We start from the raw sequence: 27589 nt of genomic DNA, 5'->3' as shown, positions 1-27589 counted from the left end.
CATTGCTGTGACTAAAATCCATGGATACCTGAAACGTTCTTCTTTGGTGTGTTTTTTTTTTTTGGAGTGGGGAGGATAGACAAGTAGGTAGATAGACAGACCTCCCTCAAAATATATGAGCTATAGCTAAGAATGGCAATTTCCCAGAAATTTTTTATTTATTCAGTTAAAATTGTAACATTCTAAATTCACAAATCTAGAAAAACCTTCAGTGTGCAAGCAGGTTTATTGGAAGTAAAAGACTACAGTTTAAAAATCATAGCAACACTGAGTTAAGAGAAACCTCAAGACTATTGCCCCACCTCATGTTATGTAAAGAGAAACTCTGAATGGGTGACTTTTGGCATGGATTCTATATCTGTTCATTCCTAATTCTATGCTTTCCTCTAACCCACCACCCAAACACTTCAAAACTGCCCCATCTCTTCTGAAAAACTCCAATATTCTCCTTTCTTGCCAATTCCAAGAGGACTCTTTCCTTACATGCTTTTTATGGAGATGCTGAGAAATGAGGTGTGTGCTTGTGAAAATGTACTATTCCATTCACTAAGATTTCCAGAATATAATAAACAAATTCTGGTCACCAGTAACTCAAAGAGAGTTAATAAGACTTCTTGAAAGTTATCTCTATAAAGAGAATTGGAGAAGATCTGCCTTCTTTTCCACGTAAATAAGACCTTGCAGGTACATCTCCACCCTGATACAGAACAGTCTGTCACAAGTGCCCAACTGACAATGAAGCTGGAAAAGGGCAAAACTAGACTTTAAATCTAGATATGTTAACTCATCTTCAACTTCCCTAATTTAGACTGTAACCTCAGAAACTGAAGAATCAAATGGTCCTATATACACCCTGTGCTGCGGTTAGTCGCTCAGTTGTGTCGGACTCTTTGCGACCCCATGGACTGTAGCCCACCAGGCTCCTCTGTCCATGGGGATTCTCCAAGCAAGAAAAATGAAGTGGGTTGCCACGCCCTCCTCCAGGGGATTTTTCCTAGTCCAGGGATCGAACTCAGGTCTCCCACATTGCAGGCGGATTCTTTACCATCTGAGCTACCAGGGAAGCCCAAGAATACTGCAGGGGGTAGCCTATCCCTTCGCAAGAGGATCTTCCCAACCCGGGAATCAAACCAGGATCTCCTGCTTTGCAGACAGATTCGTTACCAGCTAAGCTACCAGGGATGCACATATACAACCTATTACCTAGTTATTCTAAACAACTGAACCAACTAACATTTTAAAAAATCAGGAACATTAAAAAATATTTTTTTTTCTAATGAAAGTTTTCCTAAAATACACTCCACATTTCTTAAATAGGAAGATCATATACTCATAGGATTTCAGAGTTGAAAAGAACCTTAGAATTAAATTATTTCCCATTCATAAATTCTTTGTTAGCATTCACAATTCAAAACCACCAATAATAAGTCTACTGACAGCACAAGTTCATCTGTTTACCAAAAACAAGCGTATTTTTCCAGATCAAGAAGACCCAAGAAAAGTATGTAAAGGATATACTATAAGCATTGTTGCAAAGTACTTAATCATGACCAAAGTTTACAAGAGAATGACTGTTATAAACTAGAAGTAAAATTTTAAAAGTAATATATCTATATTGTATAAGATGAAACTACAGAGTAACATTACTTATTGGGAGTGACATTATTTATTTATGGTTTTTGGTTTTCCCACCATGAAAATTAATATGATTGCTTTAAAATTAAAATTTTTTAGTCAGAAGTAATATTAAAATTCTTCTGCATCCATCTTTAAAATTTTAATATTTCTTCACCTTCTACCTTTGAGTACACTCATATTTGGAAAAAGAATTTCACTAAAGTTGTCCTTAAACACAACTTAAATTCCACAATGTAAAGGAAACTGATTTTTATTCATTCATTCTCAGAAGAGTTGAATCCAAAAAAATTAACACTACACTGGCTTAAGATTCAAAGCTGGTCAGACCATTTTGCCACAATTCTCAATAAGGGAATATGTGAATTAACATAGATGAGATCAGCGTTTAATTTTCTAAAATTCTCAGTAAACATACTTGTTCCAAGAAAATCGATAATATGGGAATTATACCAAAGACAGATCTACTGGCATAAACGATCAAAGCATTTACACACATCTTCAAATATTCATATATTAACTACTTCTGTAAACAACCGCAATGAAATTGGACACTACTATAAACTCTGTTCATAGTAAACGAATAAACCACCAGTCTCTGCTGAGTGGGGAAAAAGGAAAGGAATAACAACAGAAACATGAAAACTGAGTGAACAGTTTTACTTTTGTAGTTTAAAATGCACTCAAATGAGATTCAAATGGAAATGTGAAAATCCACAGTGATTATAATCATAACAAGGGAAATATTTGACAGTACTTTAAGAGGACTTATTTTCTTTCTAAATTATACTACTGAATTCATGTTTAAATTCATGCAGAAGCTTGCTTTACTTGGTAAACCATGAGTTGAATTATTAAACAGCAACAACCCTAGTGAAATGAACAGATCATCCTAGCAAATAGGAGGCCATGACACATACTGACTAAATCCCATTCTATCTTCTACTTCCTGGGTGCATTTCCCAGCTTCCTTTGCAGGAGGCTGGGCCCATGTGACCACACATCAACCAATGAGGAAAGGGTAGACCATGCTCTCTCTCTACCTCCCACAGCAAACTTAAATGCCACGTGTTCCAGTTGCTACAACTACAGCCTGAATATGAGTCACCACTCAGAGGACAGCCTCTGAGGAGAGCCATCTGACCCCCATCAGACTGTGCTATCAGTGACAAGCAAACCTGCACTCTGTTATGTCTTAAGGTGTGAGGGCTTGTTGTTCAAGCATAACTTATCTTATTCTAATACATTCCTGATATTCCCTAACTAGATACAAAATATATACTATTGCCTTAGGGCTTCCCTGGTGGCTCAGACGGTAAAGCGTCTGCCCGCAATGCGGGAGACCTGGGTTTGATCCCTGGGTTGGGAAGATCCCCTGGAGAAGGAAATGGAAACCCACTCCAGTACTCTTGCCTGGAAAATTCCATGGACAGAGGAGCCTTGTAAGCTACAGTCCACGGGGTCGCAAAGAGTCAGGCATGACTGAGCGACGTCACGTCACTTTATTTTGGACAGGTAGAAAATTTGTTAACAACCAGCAGAAAATAGCTGAAGGCTAAAAATAAATACTTCCTGTGTCCCTAATGTGTCCCTAACTCTAGGTCTCCAAAGTGACATGTGGGCATCCCAGGGCATGCCTAAGATAAGCCACTTGAATATGGATATAAAATATTAGAATTTCTATTTATAGGTCTTTATCATATTTTTAAAGTTCTTGTTCTTGTGGATGTTTCATAATGTACTCCATACAATAGATAAACACACATATTGGATGGATTTTAAGATCCATAATCTTGAGACAAGAAAATAATTATAACTGTTTAGTCCCTGTTCAAAAGATGCTCCATCTTGTACAATACTTAAATCAGAATTAATTAATGAAATATATAAGACAGTATACAATAAAGTTCATACAACTCTGACATAATGCATCCTATGGAAAATACATGTTAGAACCACCAAGTGGCCTTTTGGGAAACGGCTTCAAAATGCAGGTGTACTCTGGATGCATCCTGAAAGATGAGCAGGATTTGAACACATGGTAAAGAATGAAGCGAGTGAAACAATACACGACCAGGGTGCCTAAAAAGAAGGAAAAATGCAAGCAACAGCAAGACAGGCGAGGAGAGGCCAAGAGAAGGAAAGCTTACAACTAACAGATCCCCAGCCAAATTTATTCAAACTCAACCTCTCTATTTTCAGCCAAAATTTTCTGTTCAAGATCAATGCCAGATATATGCAAACAGCAAGGAAAAATCTTTAAAATGACAAATTTTCAAATCTGAAGATTCATTTATGCTGCCTGATCTATGCCTGTGAGATACAATCCTAGATAGGATACTATTATAATGACAATCATATTACACTCTGAAAAGAAAGAAAATGTTCAAAGCATTATACACCATTTTCTATTTGTTTTAGGAGAGATGCCCAAGAAACACCCAGAGACATTTCCACACTTCCTCCTTCCTTATATCCATGTTTCAGGTAATGAGTAACCAGATAGCAAGGACTCACTCATATTGAGCAATCTTAACCAGCTAAGTGGGTTCATTTTATGATTTATGTCCTAACAATTTTATACTTCAGCAACATTTTCTTTAATACGTTTCTCTGACCATGGGTGGGATTCTGCCATTTTTAATATCCTTGTTCATTATAATTTATTCATAATGCTATTTACACATATAAATTACATTTAAGCCTCTGCTATTAACAATGGCCAAGGCAATTCTAAACAGAGAGAGAAGCAGCAGCAACACTGAAGGAGAGAACGTGAAGCAGCGTGTATGAGACAAGAGTCTGTCCTCTGAAAGCAATCAAAGCAACAGCTTAAAAATTAGCAAGTCCTAAGGAAATACTCAAAAGGCCTTAGTAACCCACGCTTCACAAAAATAAACATGACAGAAGTGGAAATGGACTCATGAAGTGGCCATCTAGGTCTCAAGTAGGCAACTTAGGAGGATGCCTGTCTGTGTTCCCCAAAAGTAAAAGTCCATGGTACAAACTGTGGCTTCTCTGGTGGCTCAGACGGTAAAGAATTCGCCTACAACTCAGGAGATCGGGGTTCGCTATCTGGGTCAGGAAGATCCCATGGAGAAGGGAATGGCAACCCACTACAGTATTCTTGCCTGGAGAATCCCATGGACAGAGGAGCCTGGTGGGCTACAGTCCACGCAGCTGCAAAGAGTCGGACACGATTGAGCGACCAACACACACACCTGGTACAAACCAGCCAAACCTTCCCTCCCTCCAGGTACTTTCTAATGTTTTGCTGTTGAGGTGGACTGAAGGGAAAAGATTAGTAGAAAATGTATACATTCTAACTTATGCCTCTACTGCTTCTTGTAAAATTAAGTCAAACCATCAATAGGGCTTACAATGGTCTCAATGTAATTGAGTATATTCTTTTCAGATCTCCACTGACCAACCAGGCATTTGGACACTGAACACGAATCTCCCAAGAGAAGGACTCCATATTCAAAGGAGAGTACATCCTTTACAGAAGTCAATAATGATTGAAAATCAGGATTACTGTACATAAAATGCTCTTCCTCCTGAATAACATTATGATTCATCACCCATAGCAACTAGAGGTTTTGTCATAAAACATAATGAATTAACATCTGTTTACACTTCTAAAATTCATGCAAACATTCAGTCACTTACCACTTATTCATTAAAACACTGCATTTACACACATACATATTTAGGCATATTTGACAAGCCTGACATTTTTTTCCAGTTGGTGACTGAAAATGCAAGATGGCAATTTTTTCAGACACATAAGCTTGTAATTTTAAGTAATGCCCTCATCCCAAACCCTCCTCCTGTTACTTTAGAATAAACATAATCCTTCAATCCTCCCAATGATTCAAGTAGACTGGTATTTGAATGTTTTATTTTTGTAAAAAAAAAAAAAGTTCTACATATGGCTATCATCTCAACTCAAACACCTTTTCCCTTCCTCACATACCTTCCTATCATCCTGGAGCACTGTGCCTTGAAACTAGTCCTTTGCTTTTTCTTCTGTACAGATCGTTATACTTTTCAGCGGCCGTTGATTTCTAGAATTCCTTCTTGAAGACTCAACACAGGTGGCACCTTCAGAATCTTTGAACCCACCAATCTTTTGTGCTTCCACCTTATTCCCTGTCATTCCAGGTACGCTGTTATATTAAAATGACCTGTTTATGGAGCCATTCCTTTCTACTTCCAACTAGCCTGAGATTCTTGGAAACAAAGAACATCTGTATCTTCTATACACAGTTTCTAACTAAAGAGTAGGCTCCCCATAGTCGTGAAATCAGTCACTCACTCAACAAACACTTAACGCAACGGCTGCTATGGGACAGGCATTATTCTAATTGCTATGGATACATGGATATGTAAAATAAACACAGCCCCTGCTCTCCTAGAGATGACATTCAAATATAGGAGACAAATAATAGAGACGCAACCGACACCTAGTGAAATGTCAGATGATAAATGAAAGTAAAACAGTCTCAAGGGACAGCGAGTGGCTGCAGAACGGATTCCTTTTTTAAGCATTTTAGGTAATCGTGGACAGTTAAGGAGTTTCCTAACTGAAGTGAGAGGACTTCTCTGGTGGCTCAGATGGTAAAGAATTCACCTGCAATGCAAGAGACCAGGGTTCGATCCCTGGGTCAGGAAGACCCCCTGGAGAAGGAAATGGCAACCACTCCAGTACTGTTGCCTGAAAAAATCCCATGAACAAAGGAGTCTGGAGGGCTACAGTCTTATGAGGTCGCAAAAAGTTGGACACGACTGAGCAACTAAGCACGCACACATACAACTGAAGTGACATAACAAACATGTTGGTCCCTTTACGGGGAGAAAGTGACACAGAGTGTGTGACACGTGAGAGGAGCAGGGAGGAGGCCGACCTGGCTAGAGCACAGGGATGAGAAGTCAGGAGATTGGTGCCCATATCAGGTGGAGCCCTGCAGACCACGTGCGAGGCACTGCAGGTTTCTGAGCAGCAGAGAAAAGCAAGCCAATGGGCATCTTCAAGGAAAGATCACTTCAGCCAGCAGCCATCACATTTTTGGGCAAAAGATGGTTGAGGTATTGAGGTATGGGTAGAGACACTGGGAGAGCTGAAACAGGAAGCCCCACTAGGAGGCTCCTACAGTAAACTAAGTGGGAAAGGCTGGTGGCCTGGACAAGCACGGTGGCAGTGGTGGTGAGACAGGGATCTATACAGGCAGTGCCAACAAGTGAACTGAATGTGGGGTGGGAGAGAAAAGGAAGAAAAGGTTTGTGGCATAAGTAGCCAAAGGATGATGCTGCCACTGTCAGAGATGAGAAAGAGGAGGTGGAGGGGGCAACCCGCGCTCCAGTCTGAAGCAGCTGAAGTTCATTTATATACTGAAGGGTTGAATATAGTTGAGTCACCAGGAGCTAGGGGCTGAGGTCCAGCTGGAGACCTAAATCTGGGGGCATCAGCGCATCTTTGAAGCCCATGTGGGTTCCTCTAAGTGTCTACAGAGGAGAAGGAAAAGGCCCCAAGCCAAGCCCTCAGAGGTGCCAACCTTCAGAGGTACAGGCACATCCAGCCTTCCACCCAGCAAATGGAACAGCCAGCTTGCTGGGGGTAAAACAGAAAGTATGGAGGCCAGAAAGCCAAATTCAAACAGGGTTTCAGAAGGAACTGGTCATATTGTCCAATATGACTGATAATTAAAGGAAGGAGAGAATTCAAAATTGACTGCTGGAGTTGATGACATGGAGGTCACAGATGACCTTGATAAAGAATAGTTTTCATGGAGAAGAGAAAGAAACGCCTGACTAAAGAAAACAAAGAAAAGGAGATAAACTGGAGACAACACATATGTGCAACTTCTTCAGAAAGTTTTGTAATAAAGGGGAACAAACAGCATGATAGCTCGGAGACACGGATGCAAGAGAAACATTACAGCATGTTTGTTGGTGGGAATGGGCGGCGGAGAAGAAAAGGCTGATAACAGAGCGCAGTGGGGAGATACTCACAGAGCGAAGTCCTGAGGGCATGAGAGGGGCTGCATGCCCATCTCCTCCAGACCTGACAGTGGACTGGACAGCCCAGTCTCTATAATTCTCAAGTGTTTACGGACCTAAACTCCCCTTACTTAAGATATTTCTTATAAAAAGGAGTCCCCACTAATTCAGCTTTCTAGAACACTTTACAGAAACTGTTGCATTACCTGGCTTCAGGAAGCTAACACTGGAGTATTTCAGGGCAAGCTTCCAATGTGTCTCAAGAAGGGCGTATCCACACATACCAACCTGTGGCACGTGCGTGCTAAGTCGCTTCAAGTCATGTCCGACTCTGTGCGACCCTATGGACTGTAGCCCACCAGGCTCCTCTGTCCATGTGATTCTCCAGGCAAGAAGACTGGAGTGGATTGCTGTGCCCTCCTCCCGGGGATCTTCCTAACCCAGGGATCGAATCTGCATCTCTTACGTCTCCTGCATTTACAGGCAGGTTCTTTAACACTAGTGCCACCTGGGAAGCCCATCTCTAGTATAGAAAGAAATATATTTGGTCTTTGACTCTGGTTCCTGGCACAGAGCTCCTAAAACCCTTGGAGTTTCCTGAGTAACAGGATAGTCTTCTGTTATTCATAACAAGCCCCTTTTGCCCACACCTGAGTTTACACTAATGAGGTGACTCACAGCGGAATCCCCAAGTAGCTTCAGCTTGGGGACTGGTCACCAGAAAGACCAAATGTATGATTAGAGGGGAGGGGGTCTTTCAGCCCCCACTCCCCACTTTCAGGAAGCAGGTGGGGGTGGCTGCAGATTAGGTTATAAAACTCTTCAACAAAGAGATTCAGAAGCTTCTGGGTTGAAGGCACTAATGTGCTGGGGAGCTGATCCACCCAGAGAGAGCATGGAAACTCTGCACTTCTTTTCCCCTATACTTGTGCTATGCATTTCTTCCATTTGGTTGTTTCTGAGTTGAATCCTTTATAATGCTGAGTCACTTCAGTCATGTTCAACTCGTAGAAACTCAATAGACCCCATGGTGGGCTACAGTCCACGGGGTTACAAAGAGTTGGATATGACTAAGCGACTAACACTATGAGACCTCATGGACTGTAGGGTCCTCTGTCTGTAGGATTCTCCAGGCAAGAATACTGGAGTGGGTTTCCATGTCCTTCTCCAGGAGATCTTCCCAACCCAGGGATCAAACCTATGTCTCTTAGGTCTCCCACACTGGCAGGTGGGTTCTTTATCACTAGCACCACCTGGGAAGCCCATCCTTTATAATAAATCAATAAATCTAAGTGTTTTCCTGAGTTCTATGAGTCATTCTAGCAAAGTATTGAACTTGAAGGGGGATGCAGAAGCCCCTAAATTTGCAGTCAGCTCTAGAAGTGTTGGGGGGCCTGGGCACTTCATTTTCTGCTGACATCAGAAGCAGGGGCCGACTTGTGGGGCAGAGCCTCTGACCTGTGGAATATGCAATAACTCTGGTAGTTAGTGCCAGAATTGAATTGCCAGCTGGTGTCAGAGAACTGGCTGGTGTTGGAAATAACCATACCTTTGGTATCAGAAAACACACAACATCTGCTCTTAGGCCATGAGGGAATAAAGCAAACAAGTGATAAGGGACCATGAGAATTGATGACAGCAGTGAATGTCTCCATGCTGAAATTTCAAAGCTACCAGGTTTAAGGAATAAGAAAAGAAGACTACAGAACCGCACTCTCTTAAAAATATACACAGGTAACTCTGGATCTTAAATGTAGAAAACATGAGGGTGGCGAGTTCACACACAGCAAAGGCTGGTCTATTTGCTTTCCAAACCTTAATCACCCGAGGAGAAAGGTCAGACCAAAGCACCGCAGAGCCAAGCAATTAAGAAAGATAAACAACTGGACTCGGAACAAATAATTACCTTAAAAATAAAACACCTACGTGGTAATTTCATACACTAATGAAGGATTCAAATTTTACATAAAACCTTCAGAAGCACATTTATAAACAAGTAAGGCTCTGTGACTTAGCATGAGTGGCAAGGATTCAATATTGGAAATGCAGGTCTACACACATATTCTCTTCCAGAAGTTCAGACCCCATGGACTATGTCCACATGCTTGGATCCGCTCTGTCCACATGCTTGGATCAGGGAATATGAATCTGCCAGGGAAGAAGTGCCCCATTTCATGTCCAAGCCAACTCCCAGTACCCACAAGTGCTTTATAAGGCTGTCTCCAGACTAGCTTAGCTTTAGGGGGACTGCTTGGCATCCACACGCCCAGCTCAGCCAGGAGTCAAGACTGGCCACTGAGCTTCCTCCTACCCCTCCAAGTCACTCCCACTGGATTCTATGGGTTTGCCTCTGAAATGTTCCATTTCCAGATGAGACTCTGCCCTCATCCCTTCCAGCCTGGATTATTGCCAAAGCCGATCAGATCCCTAAACTTCACTGTCCTTGAGTTCCCTTCCCCTGGGGTACCAGGACAGTTCAAATCTCAGTTCAGTTCAGTCATTCAGTTGTGTCCAACTCTTTGCGACCCCATGAATCGTAGCACGCCAGGCCTCCCTGTCCATCACCAACTCCCGGAGTTCACTCAGACTCACGTCCATTGAGTCAGTGATGCCATCCAGCCATTTCATCCTCTGTCATCCCCTTCTCCTCCTGCCCTCAATCTTTCCCAGCATCATGGTCTTTTCAAATGAGTCAGCTCTTCGCATCAGATGGCCAAAGTATTGGAGTTTCAAACCTCAAGGCTGCCCTTATCTCTCCTGCCTGCTTAAAACTGCAAATCCTTAGCACACAAGCCCTTTGTGACCCAGATCAGCTCTTCCTCTTCCACATATATCCCCCTTCCTAGCTTGCATCCTACATTCCAGCCTCTGCAGACCACAGGAATTGAGATCAAGGACGTGCCATGTCTTTGTACCTTTGTCTCTCTCCTTCAGTGCTTGGCACCTGCTGTTCCCACTGCCAGAACACTCTTCCCTCCAAATGGCTCATCCCCTTATCTCCAGGACCCATTGGAGTATCACAATCTCAGGAAGTAAGGCATCCCTGGCTGCCCTATTTAAAATGGTACATCATGGTACTCCCACCCCCAGACAGGCCTCCTGTGTTCTTGTCACCATCTCCAACACCATTTATTTCCTTCTCTGGTTTATTGTCTCCCCCCCTGCTAGGATGTAGGCTCAGAAAGGCTGAGATTTTTGCCTGGTACCTGCACTCAGGCCTGGCACATGACAGGCACTCAGATAACATCTGCTGAATCACTGGATCAACATTGTTCCCTCTGCTGGGAAAATTATATCCTGGCCCTAAATCCTATTCCTTATCTATGCAGCTAACTCATTCTTCAAAAATCCTACTGTCCCATCCCCCTGCCCTCAGGCAGGGCCTAACACCTTCTCCCTGGCATGCCCACAGCACTTTATCCATGGGGGACCACACTCAGGACACCTGCAGACAGGGGGCACTACTGATAATTATGCTGGAATGACAGGCTGTCGAGGGCAGGCCAGAACACAAGGTCACTCTGATCTCCCACCTTTTTCACAGCGATTCTATCTGTTGTGTATTCATTTACTTCCTGGTGTGTCTCCCCCACTAGACAATAAATTCTTCAGGGACAAATCATCTCTGTATCCCCAACACCTCACACATACTGTGGATGCTTAATAATGCTGAGTGAATGAATGAACCATTGCTTCTGCTTGGGGATTTGGAACCCTGAGACAGGCTGGAGCACAGCACACCTAGACAGTGGGCACAGCAGCAAGCACCGCCCCACCCTGGGGTGGGGTAGGGGATGGTCCTCCAGGACACACCCCCCTTGCAAGTATTTCTGTCCCATGACAGCCCTGGGGCCCTGTCTCCTAAGAGTGGTTCTCCTAAGTGCCTTACTGAACTCTGTTTCTATTACCCTTGATTTTGTTGATCTCCCCCAGAACGGACCAGTATTTGCTGGGCCCTGTTTAGACAAACTCCCTTTGCCCCACCCATCCGGTCCAATGGTCACACAAGTCCCAACAACAGGCCACAGCAGTGAGTATTATTTCAACAACAAAGGGGGCACCCTTCCCCACCTTCTGAACACAAGTTCTCTAGACAGCACTCCTCGCATGGGTTCTAACAGTAGATGAAGTGTTACATTAACTCCTTTCAGGGCTGAGGCCTAAGGTGAAATGGATCTCTTTCAGAATGTTGTAGGATTTCTCAGGGCCTGTCAAATTCCTGTAACATTCTGGCGGGAAGCAGCCTATTTTGCTAAGAATCAAATTTTTCCCTTTAATATTATATACCATTGAAATAATCGCGTTTGCTGGTATGAATATGTGCTTAGCTAGCTCAAAGAATCACCTTTCCAAATAAACTTTCTTTCGGGTCTGAGATATGCATTTTCTAAGGAGTGATAAAAATTTTAATTAGGGATCTAGAAATTAGAATTCAGAGACTTCGCAAACAAACAAAAACATTTTCCATTAATAAATGTATCCTATCATAATTCTCATGGTAAAAACATCACAGTTGTATAGAACCTAAGCCTTCTGACTTTAATTTTAAAAGGTTCATAAACTATAAGAGAAATTAGCTGAGGTCAATTTCTGCTAATAATACATGTTCTAAAAGACTGTTTTAAAAATAACTCCCATCAAGCTATAGACAGAGAATAAAAGTTTGAGTTAAAGGCAGGAAGTTCAGATCACAGAGATTCGTAAAAGCTGATTCAGTGAGAGGCCCAGGAAGCTTCCATTTAACATCTGTCCTTCACCACCACAGGGCATCACATTGCTTATATAAACCAGTCTTTCTACATCAAGAAATTTTTTCTTCCACCGTTGTCCAGAATCCAGCAAGTATATGCCAAGACAAACATGGTGACTGCCTTCTGCTTATTTTGACCCAAGACAGTCATACAGCAAGGGAAAAAGGGCAATTTTAATGACTCTTAAGATACGGCATTCCATGTGAGTTGTTAACTTAAGGTATTCAAACTAAAGAGTAAGATGGAGCTCAGGTGCTCCTGAGCACAAGTTACTCACGTGGATTAGAGACCTAAGCAGATACAAACCCTACCAGATCACAACCAATGGCCTACTGACTTAAACTGCCTGAGAGAACATGGCTTAGAGGCGCTTTACAAGAATACTATTTAAATTCATTTTGTTTTTCATAAGAGTTTCTCTTCCCTTCCTCTTCCCTTTTCCCCTTGAACGGATGGTTTGAACAACATCGGTTTCTGTACACTTAAGTTTGAGGATTGTCTCCTTCATGATGACAGAAATTTTATTGGCTTTGTTCACAGCTATATCCCAGTGCCTAAAAGACAGCCTGGTATATGGTAAGCTCTCGATAAACATCTGCTCAGTAAACGAGTAACTTTCCTAAAGCAATAACCAGAAAGAATGCTAGATGGGAAAGCGCAAAACCCTTTTCTGAAAGTGGTTTTCTGGAAGGGACTGAATCAATGAGAGGCTCACCTATTTCAAAAGGAAAATTAGGGAAATAATACAAAAGCCTCAGTGACAGGACATCACATCAGCGTTTTCTCTTGTTCTCTATCTTTCTCCCTCTTCTCTCGTTCCCTTCTCCTTCTCTCCATCTCTCTCCTTGAGAAAGTACCTTAAACCCAGTTGTAAAAGCAACCTCTATGAGAATGCAGACTCTAGTTACCATAAGACTTCTCAAAACAAATAAATTTTTACTCACAATATTTTAACTCTGCTAAGGAAAATTCTGGTAACAGAACAGGGACAATGCCTGGGGCTTCTGCCCTAAACCCTATCCTAAGTCCTGGACACGCAACCACTGCACCCGCACATTGTGAGATACGGGCAGAAATGTTCTTTCTAATATGAACCTGGTTCACCCTGAAAGGAGTACAACGACAGGATCAACAAGGACTCAAAATCCACAACAGCATCTTTCTAGCAACACCATTCTCCAGGCACTAATATCTGGCCCTACAAATTCAATCACCATAAAATTAGGGATCAGAGGTTCCCTAGAGAAAACTGACAGAAAACTGACAGGAACATGGTCTACATCCTCCCATTAATCACTTGTCCCTTTTTAAGTGAGAGTAGCCAGAAATTTTGCAAGGCCTTAAGATATTTTTCTCAGTTTTTAAAATGTGTTGAAAGCTTTTCCATTTACCAGAATGTAAAGACTGCTTCCTTCAAATAGTGCTTGTAATGCCTATATAATACAACCACGATATTATACCTGTCTGAGAAGGACACATTTCAGCTTGCTCCTGGGTTGCAACCACTGAGAGGGGTAGGTGGTGGGGTACTTTTCCTTCTAGAGGCATGTTCCCTTCCCTAGACATTGCATATAATTAGATGGTAAGTGCTCTACATCAGGAATAAATTGAATCTGAACACAGTGTTGAATGGCACTATAAAAATACTTTAGTCTACTTTTTTTATAAAAATGAAAAAAATTCTCATTATACCACATGAAGTTTTGAATAAACTCTGCAAATTGCCTTCCAAGAATAGTTTGATTTCCTTGAATTGTCAGAGATAATACAAGCAAAATGTAATGAAACATTATTTAAAACCTCTTTTGTACTCAAGTTATGGAGCTCTTAAGAGAAAAGCACTGAGAAAGCCATAGAGATGGACAGAATAAAGTTCCTGATCTATAGAAGCTTCTATCTCATTAAGGAGGATGATGCTGAAACACAATTAGCCACAGTAAGAAAGGTGGTGTGTAAGATCACATGAATGGTTCCAAGAATTCAGAGGCAGGAAAAGTCACCAGTGGATCAGTCTAGGGCTGATCAAGTCTTTAAGACAGAATCTAGGAGACAGGCAGGATGTTACCAGTAGAGTTGGGGTATGAGGTGGGAGAAGTAGAAAGGAGAAGACATGGAAACCTGTGACTCCAGAAGGCATGTAGTGGTGGTTAGGCTGGAGAGGAGGACTGAGGCTGGACTGGCAGGAGCCTGAACAGTAAGCCAAGGAACCTGGTTCACACAGATAGTAACGGGGAGCCCAGGGAGTTTTCTGATTTTACGAAGATCCATCTGAGGGTGATAAACTCTATCTAGTGCTGCAAGGTTAAAAAAAAAAAAAAGCAATAACCCAAGAACAGGCCAGTTGATTTAGTTAACTAACGTATCAGAAAGGCTATGTCACCACGGTAGTCTGAGTGGAGGGACAGTGACCAGTTCAGTCATCGCCCTTATCTCTCCCCTATCATTCTTCCCCATCTCTGAGGTTTGGCCTTTGAGGCAGTTCTCCATGAACAGTTACTAAGTGGTCTGAAATGTAAGTCCTCCCTAGGATATTTAAGAAAAATGCCTTATATGCAAAAACTGTAAAAACCACACTGCAAAGACACGGCTTACACAATTAGAAAGGTAAACAGTATCATCTATGCAGAGCCAGCCACCCAATGTTATCAGGCTTGAGGTGTAGCTCCAAACATCCAGGGGACAGGAATTCAAAGAAGGAGGGGAAAGAAGAGATTATGAAAACCATTAGAAAACCATTTTTGGCTTTTTTTCCCCCCCAATTACTTGTATTCTTTATTTTTCTTATTAGAAAAGCAATGCATGGCTCTTACATAAAAGAATACCAAACGAGACAAACAACATTTAAAAATGTCCATAATACCACTCAATAGAGACAACAATTATCCTCTTCATACAAATTCTTCAAAATCCTGTCTTATGTATATTTATTGTATATATGTACATGTGGTGTGTTAGTCTTGTCGTCCAGTTGTGTTTGACTCTGCAATCCCATGGACTACAGACCTCCAGGCTCCTCTGTCCATGGGAATTTCCAGGCAAGAATAATGGAATGGGTTGCCATTTCCTTCTCCAGGAGACCTTCCGATCCAGGGATCAAATCCGGGTCACCCGCATTTCAGGCAGATTCTTCACTGTGTGAACCACCAGGAAAGTGCTATATGTGTACATATGATTCCATAAATTAGGTAACACTGCTTGTAATTTGTCTGTGTTATTGTTCAGTCACTAAGTCGTGTCTGACTCTTTACAACTCCGTGGACTACAGCACACCAGGCTTCCCAGTCCTTCACTATCTCCCAGAGTTTGCTCAAACTCATGTCCATTGAGTCAGTGATGTCATCCAACCATCTCATCCTCTGTCACCCCTTTCTCCTCCTGCCCTCAATCTTTCCCAGCATCAAGGTCTTTTCCAATGATTTGTCTGTAGCTAACTATAATTTATATAAGTGATTGATGGTCATTTATAACTAACAATTAATTTACTCCATTTAACCCCTCATTCATGAGTTAAGAAAACATTTTTTTAAAGGAATATAGATAAGAAGCCACTGTTTATCTTCATTTTATTCATTTATACATTTCCGCTCTCTGAAAGTCACATACTTACGTAGAATGTAAATATTTTTCAGTTGTCTGACACTTAAGAAAGACCATTTCTGGACATCTTCAAAAACACACTGAGTTGTGAGGGAACTATCTGGACAGATGTGCAGACTAACAGTGAACAACAGATCAAGAGAAACTTCACATAAAATATGAGGCAAATTAACCAGCAATTTTCAAGGGACATGGTTTGAGCAGCTGCTTAAGTTATTTTTTATTCAAACTGGAACCAAATTCCTGAAGTAGTTATGATTAGAATGCATCAAAAGCTTAAAGTCATCTTATCTTCTTATACCACAAAGATCCTCTCTTTGTGGATCCTATCTCTGAAAAGGTCAGGTTGGGTTTTAGTAGGGAAAAACTAGAAACCTGTTTCAAATGCTGTCAAAGATGGACATTCGCAAAGAATAATGAAGGAAAATGCATTAAAGTGAAAATGTCCCACCATGGAGGAGAAAATGGTAAGGAAGAGCTTGTCAAAATGTTGGAAATGTGTCCCACTTATTATAATAATTATTATACTTATCACTGTTAATAGCAGCAGCTGTCCATAACAATGGATTCCCTGCTAAGCACTGTATTTATATCAGATAATTGTATTTTGTAAGTATCTTCTAGATAGTTATCCCTCACAAAAATCCTATGAGTTATTTTCCCATTGTATGCAGCAAATTACTTAATTTCTGAGTTGAAGTGTTTTTTTTCCAAGTAATTTGCTCAAGGTTACAGAGTTTATAATGGGAAAACTGGGACTCAAACCAAGTCTTGATCAATGTATTTTGAACACTTATTTTCAGGTGCTAAGAAAATTATGGTGAGCAAAAGCTGGCAAGGCAGGTAAAGCTGACAGGAATCAAATAATGTCCGAAAGAAATGTTTAACTGTAATTGTGACAAGAGCAATAGATCTGACTTTGGCAAGGAAAGGTCTAATGCAATCTAAGATCTGAAGGACAAGAGTTGCCTTGGGGGAAAGGGAGGGGAAAAGCATTCTCCCGAAGAAGGCACAGAATGTGCAAAGACTACCTGATGGTGGGAAGGAATGTGCTGAGGAATGAAAAGTGAGGTGGGGAGGGAGCTGTGATATGAACCTAGCGATTTCAGATTTAACAGGTGAGATTGTACTTTTCACCCCACATACAATGTTTTATGTTCCTGTTTAGTTGTTAAGCTGCCTCCAGCTCTTTTGTGACCCCATGGACTGCAGCCCGCTAGGCTCCTCTGTCCATGGAATTTCCCAGGCAAGGATACTACAGCCGATTGCCATTTCCTTCCCCAAGGGATTTTCTCGACCCAAGGATCAAACCTGCATCTCCCGCACTGCAGGCGGATTCTTTACCCACTGAGCCACTATTTTACAGAGCATGGCAAAAATATCTTGTCTTTATCATAGGCACTCTGGGAATTTATTGCTGGTGTGGTATTTTCCCCTTGGGGATAAAAGGTGAATTCAGGTAAGCAGTGCTCTTATAAGAATCTTTAGGAGCAGGGATAAAAATGGATATTCCAGAGCATGAATTTCTGTGTTCTAGAGTATACATCTAGCATACAACTAAACAACTCCAAAGTGGAGATTTCAGCTGCAAATGGAAGACTGGCATGCCGTCTCTGGAGGCAAACCGAGGCACAGCGAAGTTATTCTGGAGAGCTCAGAATGCAGAACATAGGCCCAAGGATAGCAGAATAAAACTGCACAGTGACAGGCCTAATGTGAAAATGACAGAATGTATTTCCAGCTGAGAGGCACGGCAGGTAACTATTCTCACATCCCTGCTCCTCAACCCAGAGCTGGGTGGCTTTGTAAATGGGTGATTATTCTGAGACAATTTCCCCTCTCAGATGGCGCCACAGGTAAAGAACCCTTCTGCCAATGCGGGAGATGTAAGATACACAGGTTCAATCCTTGAGTTAGGAAGATCCCCTGGCGAAGGAAATGGAGACCCACTCCAGTATTCTTGCCTGGAAAATCCCATGAAGAGAGAAGCCTGGTGAGCTACGGCCCATAGGGTCACAAAGAGTTGGACACGACTGAAGCAATTTGGCACACACATATGCACACACAATAGTACCCACCTCACAGAATTATTTTGAGAATGGCATGAGTTACAATACATGTCAAGTACTTAGAGAAGTACTTGCACACAGTAAGTATTCAATAAATACAAGCTATTACTGCTACTATTATTATTAATGCTATTACTGTAAAAGGCAGTAAGCAGTTAAGGAAAGGAAAACATCTGCAAATATATATCTAAGACAATGGCTTCCTAGGTGGCTCAATGGTAAAAGACTCCACCTGCCAATGAAGGAGATGTTGGGAACATCCCCTAGAGGAGGAAACGGCAACCCACTCCAGTATTCTTGCCTGGAGAATCCCATGGACAGAGGAGCCTGGTGGGTTATAGTCCATAAGGTCATAAAGAGTCAGGCACAACTGAGTGACTGAACATGTGGGCGTGCACACACACACATACACACAAGACACAACAGGTCCTCAAACTTGCAAATACCTCTGAATCACCTGGAAAGCTTATGTAAAATGTAGATTCCTGGCCTACCAGAGGTAAGGCTTAGAAAACTAAATTTCTCCTAAGCTCCTGGCACAATATTGATATAGCTGATCTAAGCACTTAAAAGGCATGACTTGAAGGCTGAGAACTTAAATCTTAAGGCATCAAATAAGACATTTCATTCTAGGGACTTATAAAGAAAACTTTATCAAACAAATTTCAGATTTTATTTTTGCTAAGGCAAAATCAAACAAATTCACTTACAAAATATACTCCTAGGAGGAAACTGAATAATCAGAATCTACTCGATTGGTAAAATACAGTGTTTAGTTTTAATAACCACTCCCACAAATTATTTAAATCTTTAGTTTCAAATAGTGGAACACACAGTAATATTTTTGAACTATCAAAAAAAAAAAAACCTAAAATAAGTATCTGGACAGTGGTGTGCATTTTCTTTAATTATCAGATTTATTTTCTAGTAAAAATAATAGAGCCCATCTTCAATCACACACAGAAAATTCTCTTCTGCTAGGACACAACTAAAACTCTGCAGATTCTCTGACTTCAGCTCAGGGTTTCTCACTAGGTAACTAGTGTAGATTACTGGTTGGTTGGTTTTAGTCACTAAGTCATGTCCAACTCTGGTGGCTGGTTTCAGTCGCTAGGTCATGTCCAACTCTTGCCAACCCATGGGCTGCAGCCTACCAGGTTCCCCTCTCCGTGGGATTTCCCAGGCAAGAATACTGGAGTGGGTTGCCATTTCCTTCTCCAATTATAGATTATTACTTACGGGAATTATTTACAATGACAAGCGACCTTCTCAGAAAAATCAAACAAGTGACTAACTTCAAGGAAGGTGAAATCATAGGCCTAATACACACATCTGGTGAACAATGTCCATGAAGATTATAAACTGAAGGTATTATTTATTTCTTTTTCTCAAAACCCATTACACAATCCAACACTTGGAATCTTTCTTGACCCAACAAAGGCATGGAAACACTGCTTGGGCTCTTTATAATAACAAACAATGCACATTCCTGTTTTATTTGCAAAAATAATTAGTAGCAGCTGCTACTTACACAGAATTTTTAACAGAAAATACTTTACATACTGAAACCAAATACTTTAGGACTTACAGAGCCTGAGGACAAATGAAGTCTTCTTTTTTTTTAAATTTAAAATAAGCTGTAACAATTAGCTTCTATGTTCCTTCATCTGGTTTTTAAAAATGACTAATAACATTTTCCTGAGACTCAAAGGAAACAGCTGGACACATCTGTCAACTCAACATCTCTGGAGTGAAAGAGAAACTTGATACTTTAATACCATACTTACATATGAGGGCTCAGTTCATAGAAATTTCTGTTCCTGTAATCTTCCACTTTCTCTGGTGAATAAATGGGCAATGACCGGTATGGGTTAACGGATATAACCACACTTCCAATGTATGTCTGCAAAAGAAAGAATAAAATACAACCATTTTACCATCTTACGTCTCAGGGTCGCATGGCTTTATCCTTTTAAAAACACTGGCTCTACTATACTCCAGTATAATATAAAAAGTTTTAACAGTGGTATATCCTAAAAATAATTTCAAATTTTTAAAAATAAAAACACTAGTTCTACTGCCTGATCATTTTGTACTTTTCAAGAACACTTTACATCTCTGAAGATAGATGGCCGATGTTTCTTTTGCTGATACATGGAAAGCACAGATTTATACACTGAAAAAAGCTTTCAAAATAAATCTCTAGATTAACTCATGATCCTGGATAAGAGTCCTCCACAACCCTGTCATACTTGCCAAAAATTTCGTCACCAACCACAGCTAATTGTCAACAAGACTATGCTTTCCCGGATTCCAGCTACAACTGGTGCTTCCTTCTCTCATCTTTATTCTCCAATTTCAGTCTATAGTGACCCAGGCTTCCCCTCCTCCCTGCCCACATCCATACCTATCCAATGGGACCTTGACTTTGGCACTGACCTTACATAGTCTGTCCATCTCTACACTGGGCTCAGACCACATATAACTCAATATCAGAGTAACAGCTTTCCCTTGGGCATCTTGCTTGGAAAATCCCATTGACAGAGGAGCCTGGCGGGCTACAGTCCATGGGGTCACACGAGTCTGATACAACTTAGTGACTAAACCACCACTACTCAAACAAAATAATTTCATATTACATCTAATGGGCTTCAATACCAGAATTGAAAAGTACTTGCTGAAAGAGTACATTTTCATGTTGAATTTAAATTTAATGTAGAATTTAAATGTACTTTCAGAAGGATCCATGCTGTTACCTTAGCAGACAGTAACCCTCTCACACTGCAAACCATAACATTATTTATGTTTTTTTCCATTTCTATCTTAAATTCTCAGCAGCAAAAACAGTGTTGGGTTAGGTCACTTTATACAAAGACTAGCACAATGCTGCAAGCGAAAGTTACTTAACTGTAACTCATCTTAGCAGTTTCATTTTTCCTTTCAGTTTCAACATTATAAAGATGGCAGGAAGGGAGATGCTAACAAAAAGATGTCAGTTATGAAAAGGCTTTTTAAGAAAAAGGTAAAAAAAGAAAGGAAAGAAGAAAAAGCTCACTTCCAACTTCCCCACCTTTCTAGGGTCAAGCAGCAAAAGGTGACATTTTTAAGCAAGTTTTTCCAGTACTATCACCACTGGATTCAAGGAAACTGTTAGATCTTTCTAGAAAATTAAACAGAATAGAAAACAGAAGAGTAAAAATGTTCTGATCTTTTTTTCAAAACGTGGGTCACAATTATTTTAATTATAAAAGCCTTTTCCCCCAACCTGGAAAACGGAACAGGTCACTTTTATATCTATTTTCATCCTATAAGGTCAGAGAAGGCAATGGCACCCCACTCCAGTACTCTTGTCTGGAAAATCCCATGGATGGAGGAGTCTAGTAGGCTGCAGTCCATGGGGTCGCTAAGAGTTGGACATGACTGAGCAACTTCACTTTCACTTTCACTTTTCACTTTCATGCATTGGAGAAGGAAATGGCAACCCACTCCAGTGTTCTTGCCTGGAGAATCCCAGGGACGGAGGAGCCTGATGGGCTGCCATCTATGGGGTCGCACAGAATCAGACACCACTGAAGCGACTTAGCAGTAGTAGCAGCAGCATCCTATAAGAATACAATCTGAGCAAGAGCAGACAAGACTGCTGCTTGTAAAGAAAGACTCTCAGCTCCCATGCAATTAGGGTGTAGGGTGTCTATTTCCCAATAGAATGGGAAAGAATAGAGATCTCTTCCAATGAATATTCAGGACTAATCTGCTTTAGGATGGACTGGTTGGATCTCCTTGCAGTCCAAGGGACTCTCAAGAGACTTCTCCAACACCACAGTTCAAAAGCATCAATTCTTCAGCGCTCAGATTTCTTTACAGTCCAACTCTCACATCCACACATGTGCTCATTCCTACCAAGACTTCTTCCGTGCTGCATTCACACTCCACCTGGTCCCTCTGTCCCAAAAGGGCTCACAGATCAACACCTACTAGAATCCAGAGCCTGTTCTTCTATTCAGCTGATCACACCAAAAAGGACTCCTTCACATAATGGCAAAGACTACTTCCCAATTAGGTTCTATCTACCTTCTCCACCAGGGGCAAGTCTGGTTCTCATTACCCTCGGTGGATAGATGGATGGATGTGACCAATCCATGTCCTTTTTCACTCAGTGTAACCAACCTCCCAGCAATCCTAGCTTACCACCTCCATACTCCCAGCCCTCAGCACCCTGAGTCCTGAAGCGTGCACATCACCAGACACGGAAGGCCCCCTCCACTCTCACCACCCTGTAGACCCAGCCTCTGACATCTAAGAGGGAAGAGAGAAGGGAAGGGAAAGGAGTGGGGAGAAAAGGCAAAGGGAAGATGGAGAAGAAAGATGCTACCTTTCCACAAATGGCACATTCAATTAGTAAGTTTATCTCTCACTTCTCAAGGGCAGACATTAAACCAAGAATGTACAAACATTCCTAAGTCAAAACAATCTCATACTTCAGATATCTCTAGAATTCCAGAACAGGCGCCTTGTAAATATCCAAATAATACTCAAAAGAGGGCTCCTCCTGTGATGACAGGGAAAACTGAAATCTTTACTGGAGGCCAGGCACCCCACAGGCTCCGCTCTCCAGACCACAATCCGGAATCCAGAGGAAAGGGCCCAGACAGACAAACAGCGCAAGGACCAAGCATTTCGCTCTACAGGAAAGTTCTTCCAGAACCTCATCCTCAGAGATTCTATTTCAACTGTCTAGAGAAGGGCCAGGCTTTCGCATCTTTCTCCCCAGAAAAAGAACCAAGTAACCAAGGTTAAAAACACTGCTTGACGCCTTCACCCTCAGGGCTCACAGGACCAGGTTTTACTTTCAAACACAGCTGTGTTGGCCTATCTTTTATTTTACCCTCCCCTTTAAATTGTCCTATGTAATTAATTCCATGAACACTTCAAAAAGAAAAGAAAATTCTCCCAGCTTCAGTTACTTTCATCTGAGCCACATTTATAATAAACTCAGCATATGGCATCTCAGTACACTACAGAGAAACAGCGGCTGCATCTGTAAACTGGGGCCTTTCCATGGCAGTATGTTTCAAATGTTTGACTACGACTCAGCGTAAAAAACACTTTCATCACAACCAAGTACTTGTGCTTGAATGTACATTTACATACACGTCCATGTATACATATGTATGAAATAAAAGTTTAGAAAACCATAAATATCCTTATCATATGCAGTGTACTGATATTCTTTGTTCAACGCTATTCATTTTCATTACGAAATGTTTTAAAACTGGTGGTCCTAACCCACTAACTGGTTTTCATCACTTAAAGGCTCAATCTTGCAGTTTAAAAAATACTGCTAACTGAGCACTTCATCTTTTTTCAGCTGTCGATGGCTTTGAGATGCCAGTGAAAGCTATGAACCTTCCCTCTCCAAAAAACACACGTGTAATATGCACATAAGAGTTTGCATACAGTCGATATACCAGATTACAAGTTCCCACCCTAAGAAAAGAAACAACAGCCACTAACGGGAAAAGAGAGACAGAGGGGAAAAGGGGGAAAAAGAGAAAAGCAAAGAAAAAAGAAAAGGAGTAAGAAGTGGTCAAAATAATTCTCAAAGTATAAAAATGAAGAGTCATTTAGAATAAGAGCCAATAGCTCAGCTCAGTTGGCCCTGAGTGCTTTATTACAGCACTGAGTCAGAACACAGCCTAACAGTTAAGAGCCAAAATGAGATAGACAGTATCCTGTTTCCATTGACAAGGACACACGCAATACATTTCGGAAAGATATCTAACCGGAAACACTTTTTTTTCAAGTTAAAAAGGAAAGCCTTTTTACGGTTTTAATATTTTGTGTGTCTCAACTATGCAGAACTGTATACACATTCTTCCACAACACCAGGTTCACGAAACGCTAGCAGACATACAGAACAGTCACAAAGGTGTCGCATCTTCATATCATAGTTCTTTGCAGTGCAACATTAAGATATTTAGAAGCCCTAACCCTGAAAGCTTATATTTCAATTCCCCATATGAAATTGGAAATAAAACTATAAATAAATCATAAATACCACAGGAAATCCTATAGTGACTTCTTTTCACCATGATGATTACTTGGAGGCTTCTTTTCAAATATCAGATTCTTCCAAAATCTTTCTGAAGCCCCTGTTCTGCTGAGGCTCTAATTTGGCATCCCGTATGTCAGCTTCTTCCTTTCTTCAGAACGAATTTTAGCCATTTATTTACAGTCACTGCAGTTTCTTAAAAACTCACCCCCACAGTTATTAAAATTTCTTGTATATAATATACACTGAAGCACCTTTTTACTAAACTCTTCCTAAATCCCCATGAGACAGAAATGAAGTCTCCATCTCAATGTCCTTAACAATGGAGCACAAAGAAGTTAAGTGGTATGACCACATTATCTAACAAAAGTGGAATCAGGACAAAGAGCCAAGAATCTGTTCTCTTTTCATGAGAGCACACAACCCATGTTGCTGTCAGGCCTGGGAAGCTTTGGCAAAAAGTGGCCAAGAACACCTCATCACAGGAACTTGTGTTGTACAATGCCTTACAACAGGGTCTTCACCTTTGTTTAACAGAGTGACTCTGCTGGGCAGAAGCCTCTTTCTGACTATCTGAGGAATGCGGACATCCTTACGCCCCCAGAAATAAACAAAATAGAAAAGGGGAGAGAAGATCTTCTAGTTACAGGAAAATTTTTTATCGCAACGGAAAAGAATTTTTTTTCATGTTTATTCCAGCACAATTGTGCCTACATCTTGAAGAAACGCAAGACACTGTGTCACAATCATCATTTTAACTTGAGAGAAATGAATCAGCAAGGTGGCAATGGAACAGGTCATGTTTATTTAAATAGTTTACTTAATGCTAATTACTTAGTCTAAAATTTCATCAAAAAATATTCAAGAATACGTTGGAGTTCTCCAAGTCCCAGTCTCCAAGTCATGTTATTTTCACCTCTAAAGTAATAACAGTTCAAATTCAGACTGGGTCAGGACTCAAATAAAGTAAATATAACCTTTCACAAGGCTGCACAACCACATTGTCTTGACTGAATTCAGGCTGCAGCGTTTAACAAGTAAGCTGCAAATTTTGCAAGAGCCTTCTTTATGCAAAATATCCTATTAGGCACAGTGAAAATGTAAGACACTCCTGTGGCCTGTGCCCTGTGCCCTGAGGAGATTATAACAGAGCTTAGGAGGTAAGACTTCTTCTATATCATAAAACATAAAGTTTAAGGGTTATCCACTCTAGCCACAAAAATAGATGAAATAGGATTTAAGTGATTCTTAGCTAAATGAATGCATTAGTCTTCTTTCTAAAGGAGTGCTTTGGGTTTAAATGAAGGTCACTGTCAACTGCAGAGGTCCAAGAATGTTCCAGAAGTTGGAGGACTTGGGCAGGTCTAAAAGGATGGGCAAAATTCAGATAAAGTAGCATTCCCCCAAACAGTAGCATGAGATTTGGTTTTCAGATCACAGTTGAACCCTCCCTTCTAAAAAATTTTTTTGCTAAGATTGTTGTATGCTTCAAATGAATTTTTTTTTAAACTATGCATTGCTGGAGACTCAAAGCAGATATCTGCACACCCAGGTTCAACTTTGGCTCACAAGTACCACAAGGCAGAAGTAACCCAAGTGTCCACAGATGGATAAATGGGAAAACAAAATATGGTAGACAGATATAATGGAATAGTATTCAGCCTTTAAAAAAAGGAAATTCAACACATGCTTATAGCAAGGATTAAAACATGGATAGCAACATAAAGGCCCACCCAGCCACACTTCAGACAAAGAGAAACAAACAGCTTACCTTGAACAAAGACCTTCTGTGAATAACAGCCTAGAAAATAAGACTGGGATCAAATTGCAGACAGCTTCAAATGTCAGGGTGAAGAGTCTGAGCTTCAGTCTGGAGGCAGTTTTGAAGTAAAAATCAGTGTGTAGGGGGAAGGGGTTAGATGATGAAACTGACTGAATTTGAACCCAAGTCACCCTTTGCCCATAAAAAAGCCTTTCGAATTATGGTGCTGGAGAAGATTCTTGAGAGTCCCTTGGACTGCAAGAGATCAAACCATTCAGTCCTAAAGGCAATTAACCCTGAATATTCATTGGAAGGACTGATACTAAAGCTGAAGCCCCAATACACTGGCCACCTGAGGCAAAGAGCCAACTGATTGGAAAAGACCCTGATGCTGGGTAAAATTGAAGGCAGAAGGAAAACAGGGTGGGAGAGGATGAGATGGTTGGATGGCATCACCACTCAACGGACATAAACTTGAGCAAGCTCCAGGAGATAGTGGAGGACAGGGAAGCATGGCATGCTGCAGTCCATGGGGGTCGCAAAGAGCCGGACACGACTGAGCGACTGAACAACAACATCCTGACTTACATATTGAGCTTTATGCTCAGATTCTATGCCATACAACATTACAAGGCTTCAAATGTTATCTAGCAAAGCTTTTTAGTTTTTATGTGAACCTGGGTGCATTATTGAACCTCTCCAACTGCAGTTTCATCTCTGGACAAGGAGGACAAGACTGGTTCTTCCCCTTGTCCAATCTGAGGGTTAAATGAGATTGTGTGTTAAAGCACAAACCACAGCACCTGACACACAGCAAGTATTCCATCAATACTATCTACTCTGATTAGGGAAACTCACAGTTTGACTCTACTGGAAATCTACTGGCTATTATAAACAGCCAACTCTGGACTCGAGTATCTCAGTTAAATTCATCAATGAGCCCTATGACACTTACCAAATGGTCTTACCAAATGGTCTCTGTATACAGGGAACAGGTGAGTTATCAATATCAGAGGGGTGCATGAGGTATGTATGGTCTTAATAAGTTGGTATGAAAAGCCTGAGATACACAAAATGCCTGGATAAGAAAAGCTGGTGGAATCTGCAGCAATGACAACATGCTACTCACCTCACATGGAGGAATTTACCCTCTTCTCGGGTCTTAGATCTTGGGAATTTGATCACAAGACATTAAAACATTACCTGCCACAGCATTTTTGGTTTAGACATCTGTCTTGGTTTTTGAAAGACAGTTTGGTCTACCAAACTCTTCAGCTGGTTTTTCAGACACAATTCAAAATTGTGAAAAGCTGCCTGCCTATGTGAAAAATTATAAACATAAGGTCAATAACAATTAGGCTTCTATCTGGATCTTATATCAAGAACAATGGAATTCAGTAAGTACACCTCACAAGCCCAGTCTAAAGAACAGATTTGTGGTATAGAAGAATAACAGCCTAATTTTCACAGAGGAAGAAACTGAAGATTTTAGAAGGTTTTAAAAACCTAGCAAAGCTCTCACACTTAGTGGCAGAGACAGTTTCACGTCAACACTCTCACCGGAGTCTGTGATGCCAGAAGAGAGAATTATGATTTGGTCAGGCTCTGTCAGCTGCTGGGCACAGAGACGCTCTCTAGTTACATCAAGTACAGAAAGTTCTATTATAATAATGACACACTCAGGAACTCCCCGAGGAACCCATCCCTGAGCTACCAGAAAAGC

The 27589-nt window shown here is 41.1% G+C and overlaps 1 protein-coding gene across 11 annotated transcripts in view; it reads right to left on the bottom strand.

The window, feature by feature from the left end:
* Positions 1-27589, bottom strand: part of MYO1B (myosin IB) — a 191965-nt gene that overhangs the window by 118744 nt on the left and 45632 nt on the right. For all 11 annotated transcript variants that reach the window (XM_004004774.6, XM_012140860.5, XM_012140869.5 and 8 more), the window contains exon 3: positions 19840-19955. In XM_004004774.6, the coding sequence (XP_004004823.1) occupies positions 19840-19955 (116 nt within the window). The remainder of the gene's footprint in view (positions 1-19839; positions 19956-27589) is intronic.

Source organism: Ovis aries, chromosome 2, assembly GCF_016772045.2.
Source record: "Ovis aries strain OAR_USU_Benz2616 breed Rambouillet chromosome 2, ARS-UI_Ramb_v3.0, whole genome shotgun sequence".
Lineage (NCBI taxonomy): Eukaryota > Metazoa > Chordata > Mammalia > Artiodactyla > Bovidae > Ovis > Ovis aries.
This window is presented reverse-complemented; position numbering and strand designations above follow the sequence as displayed.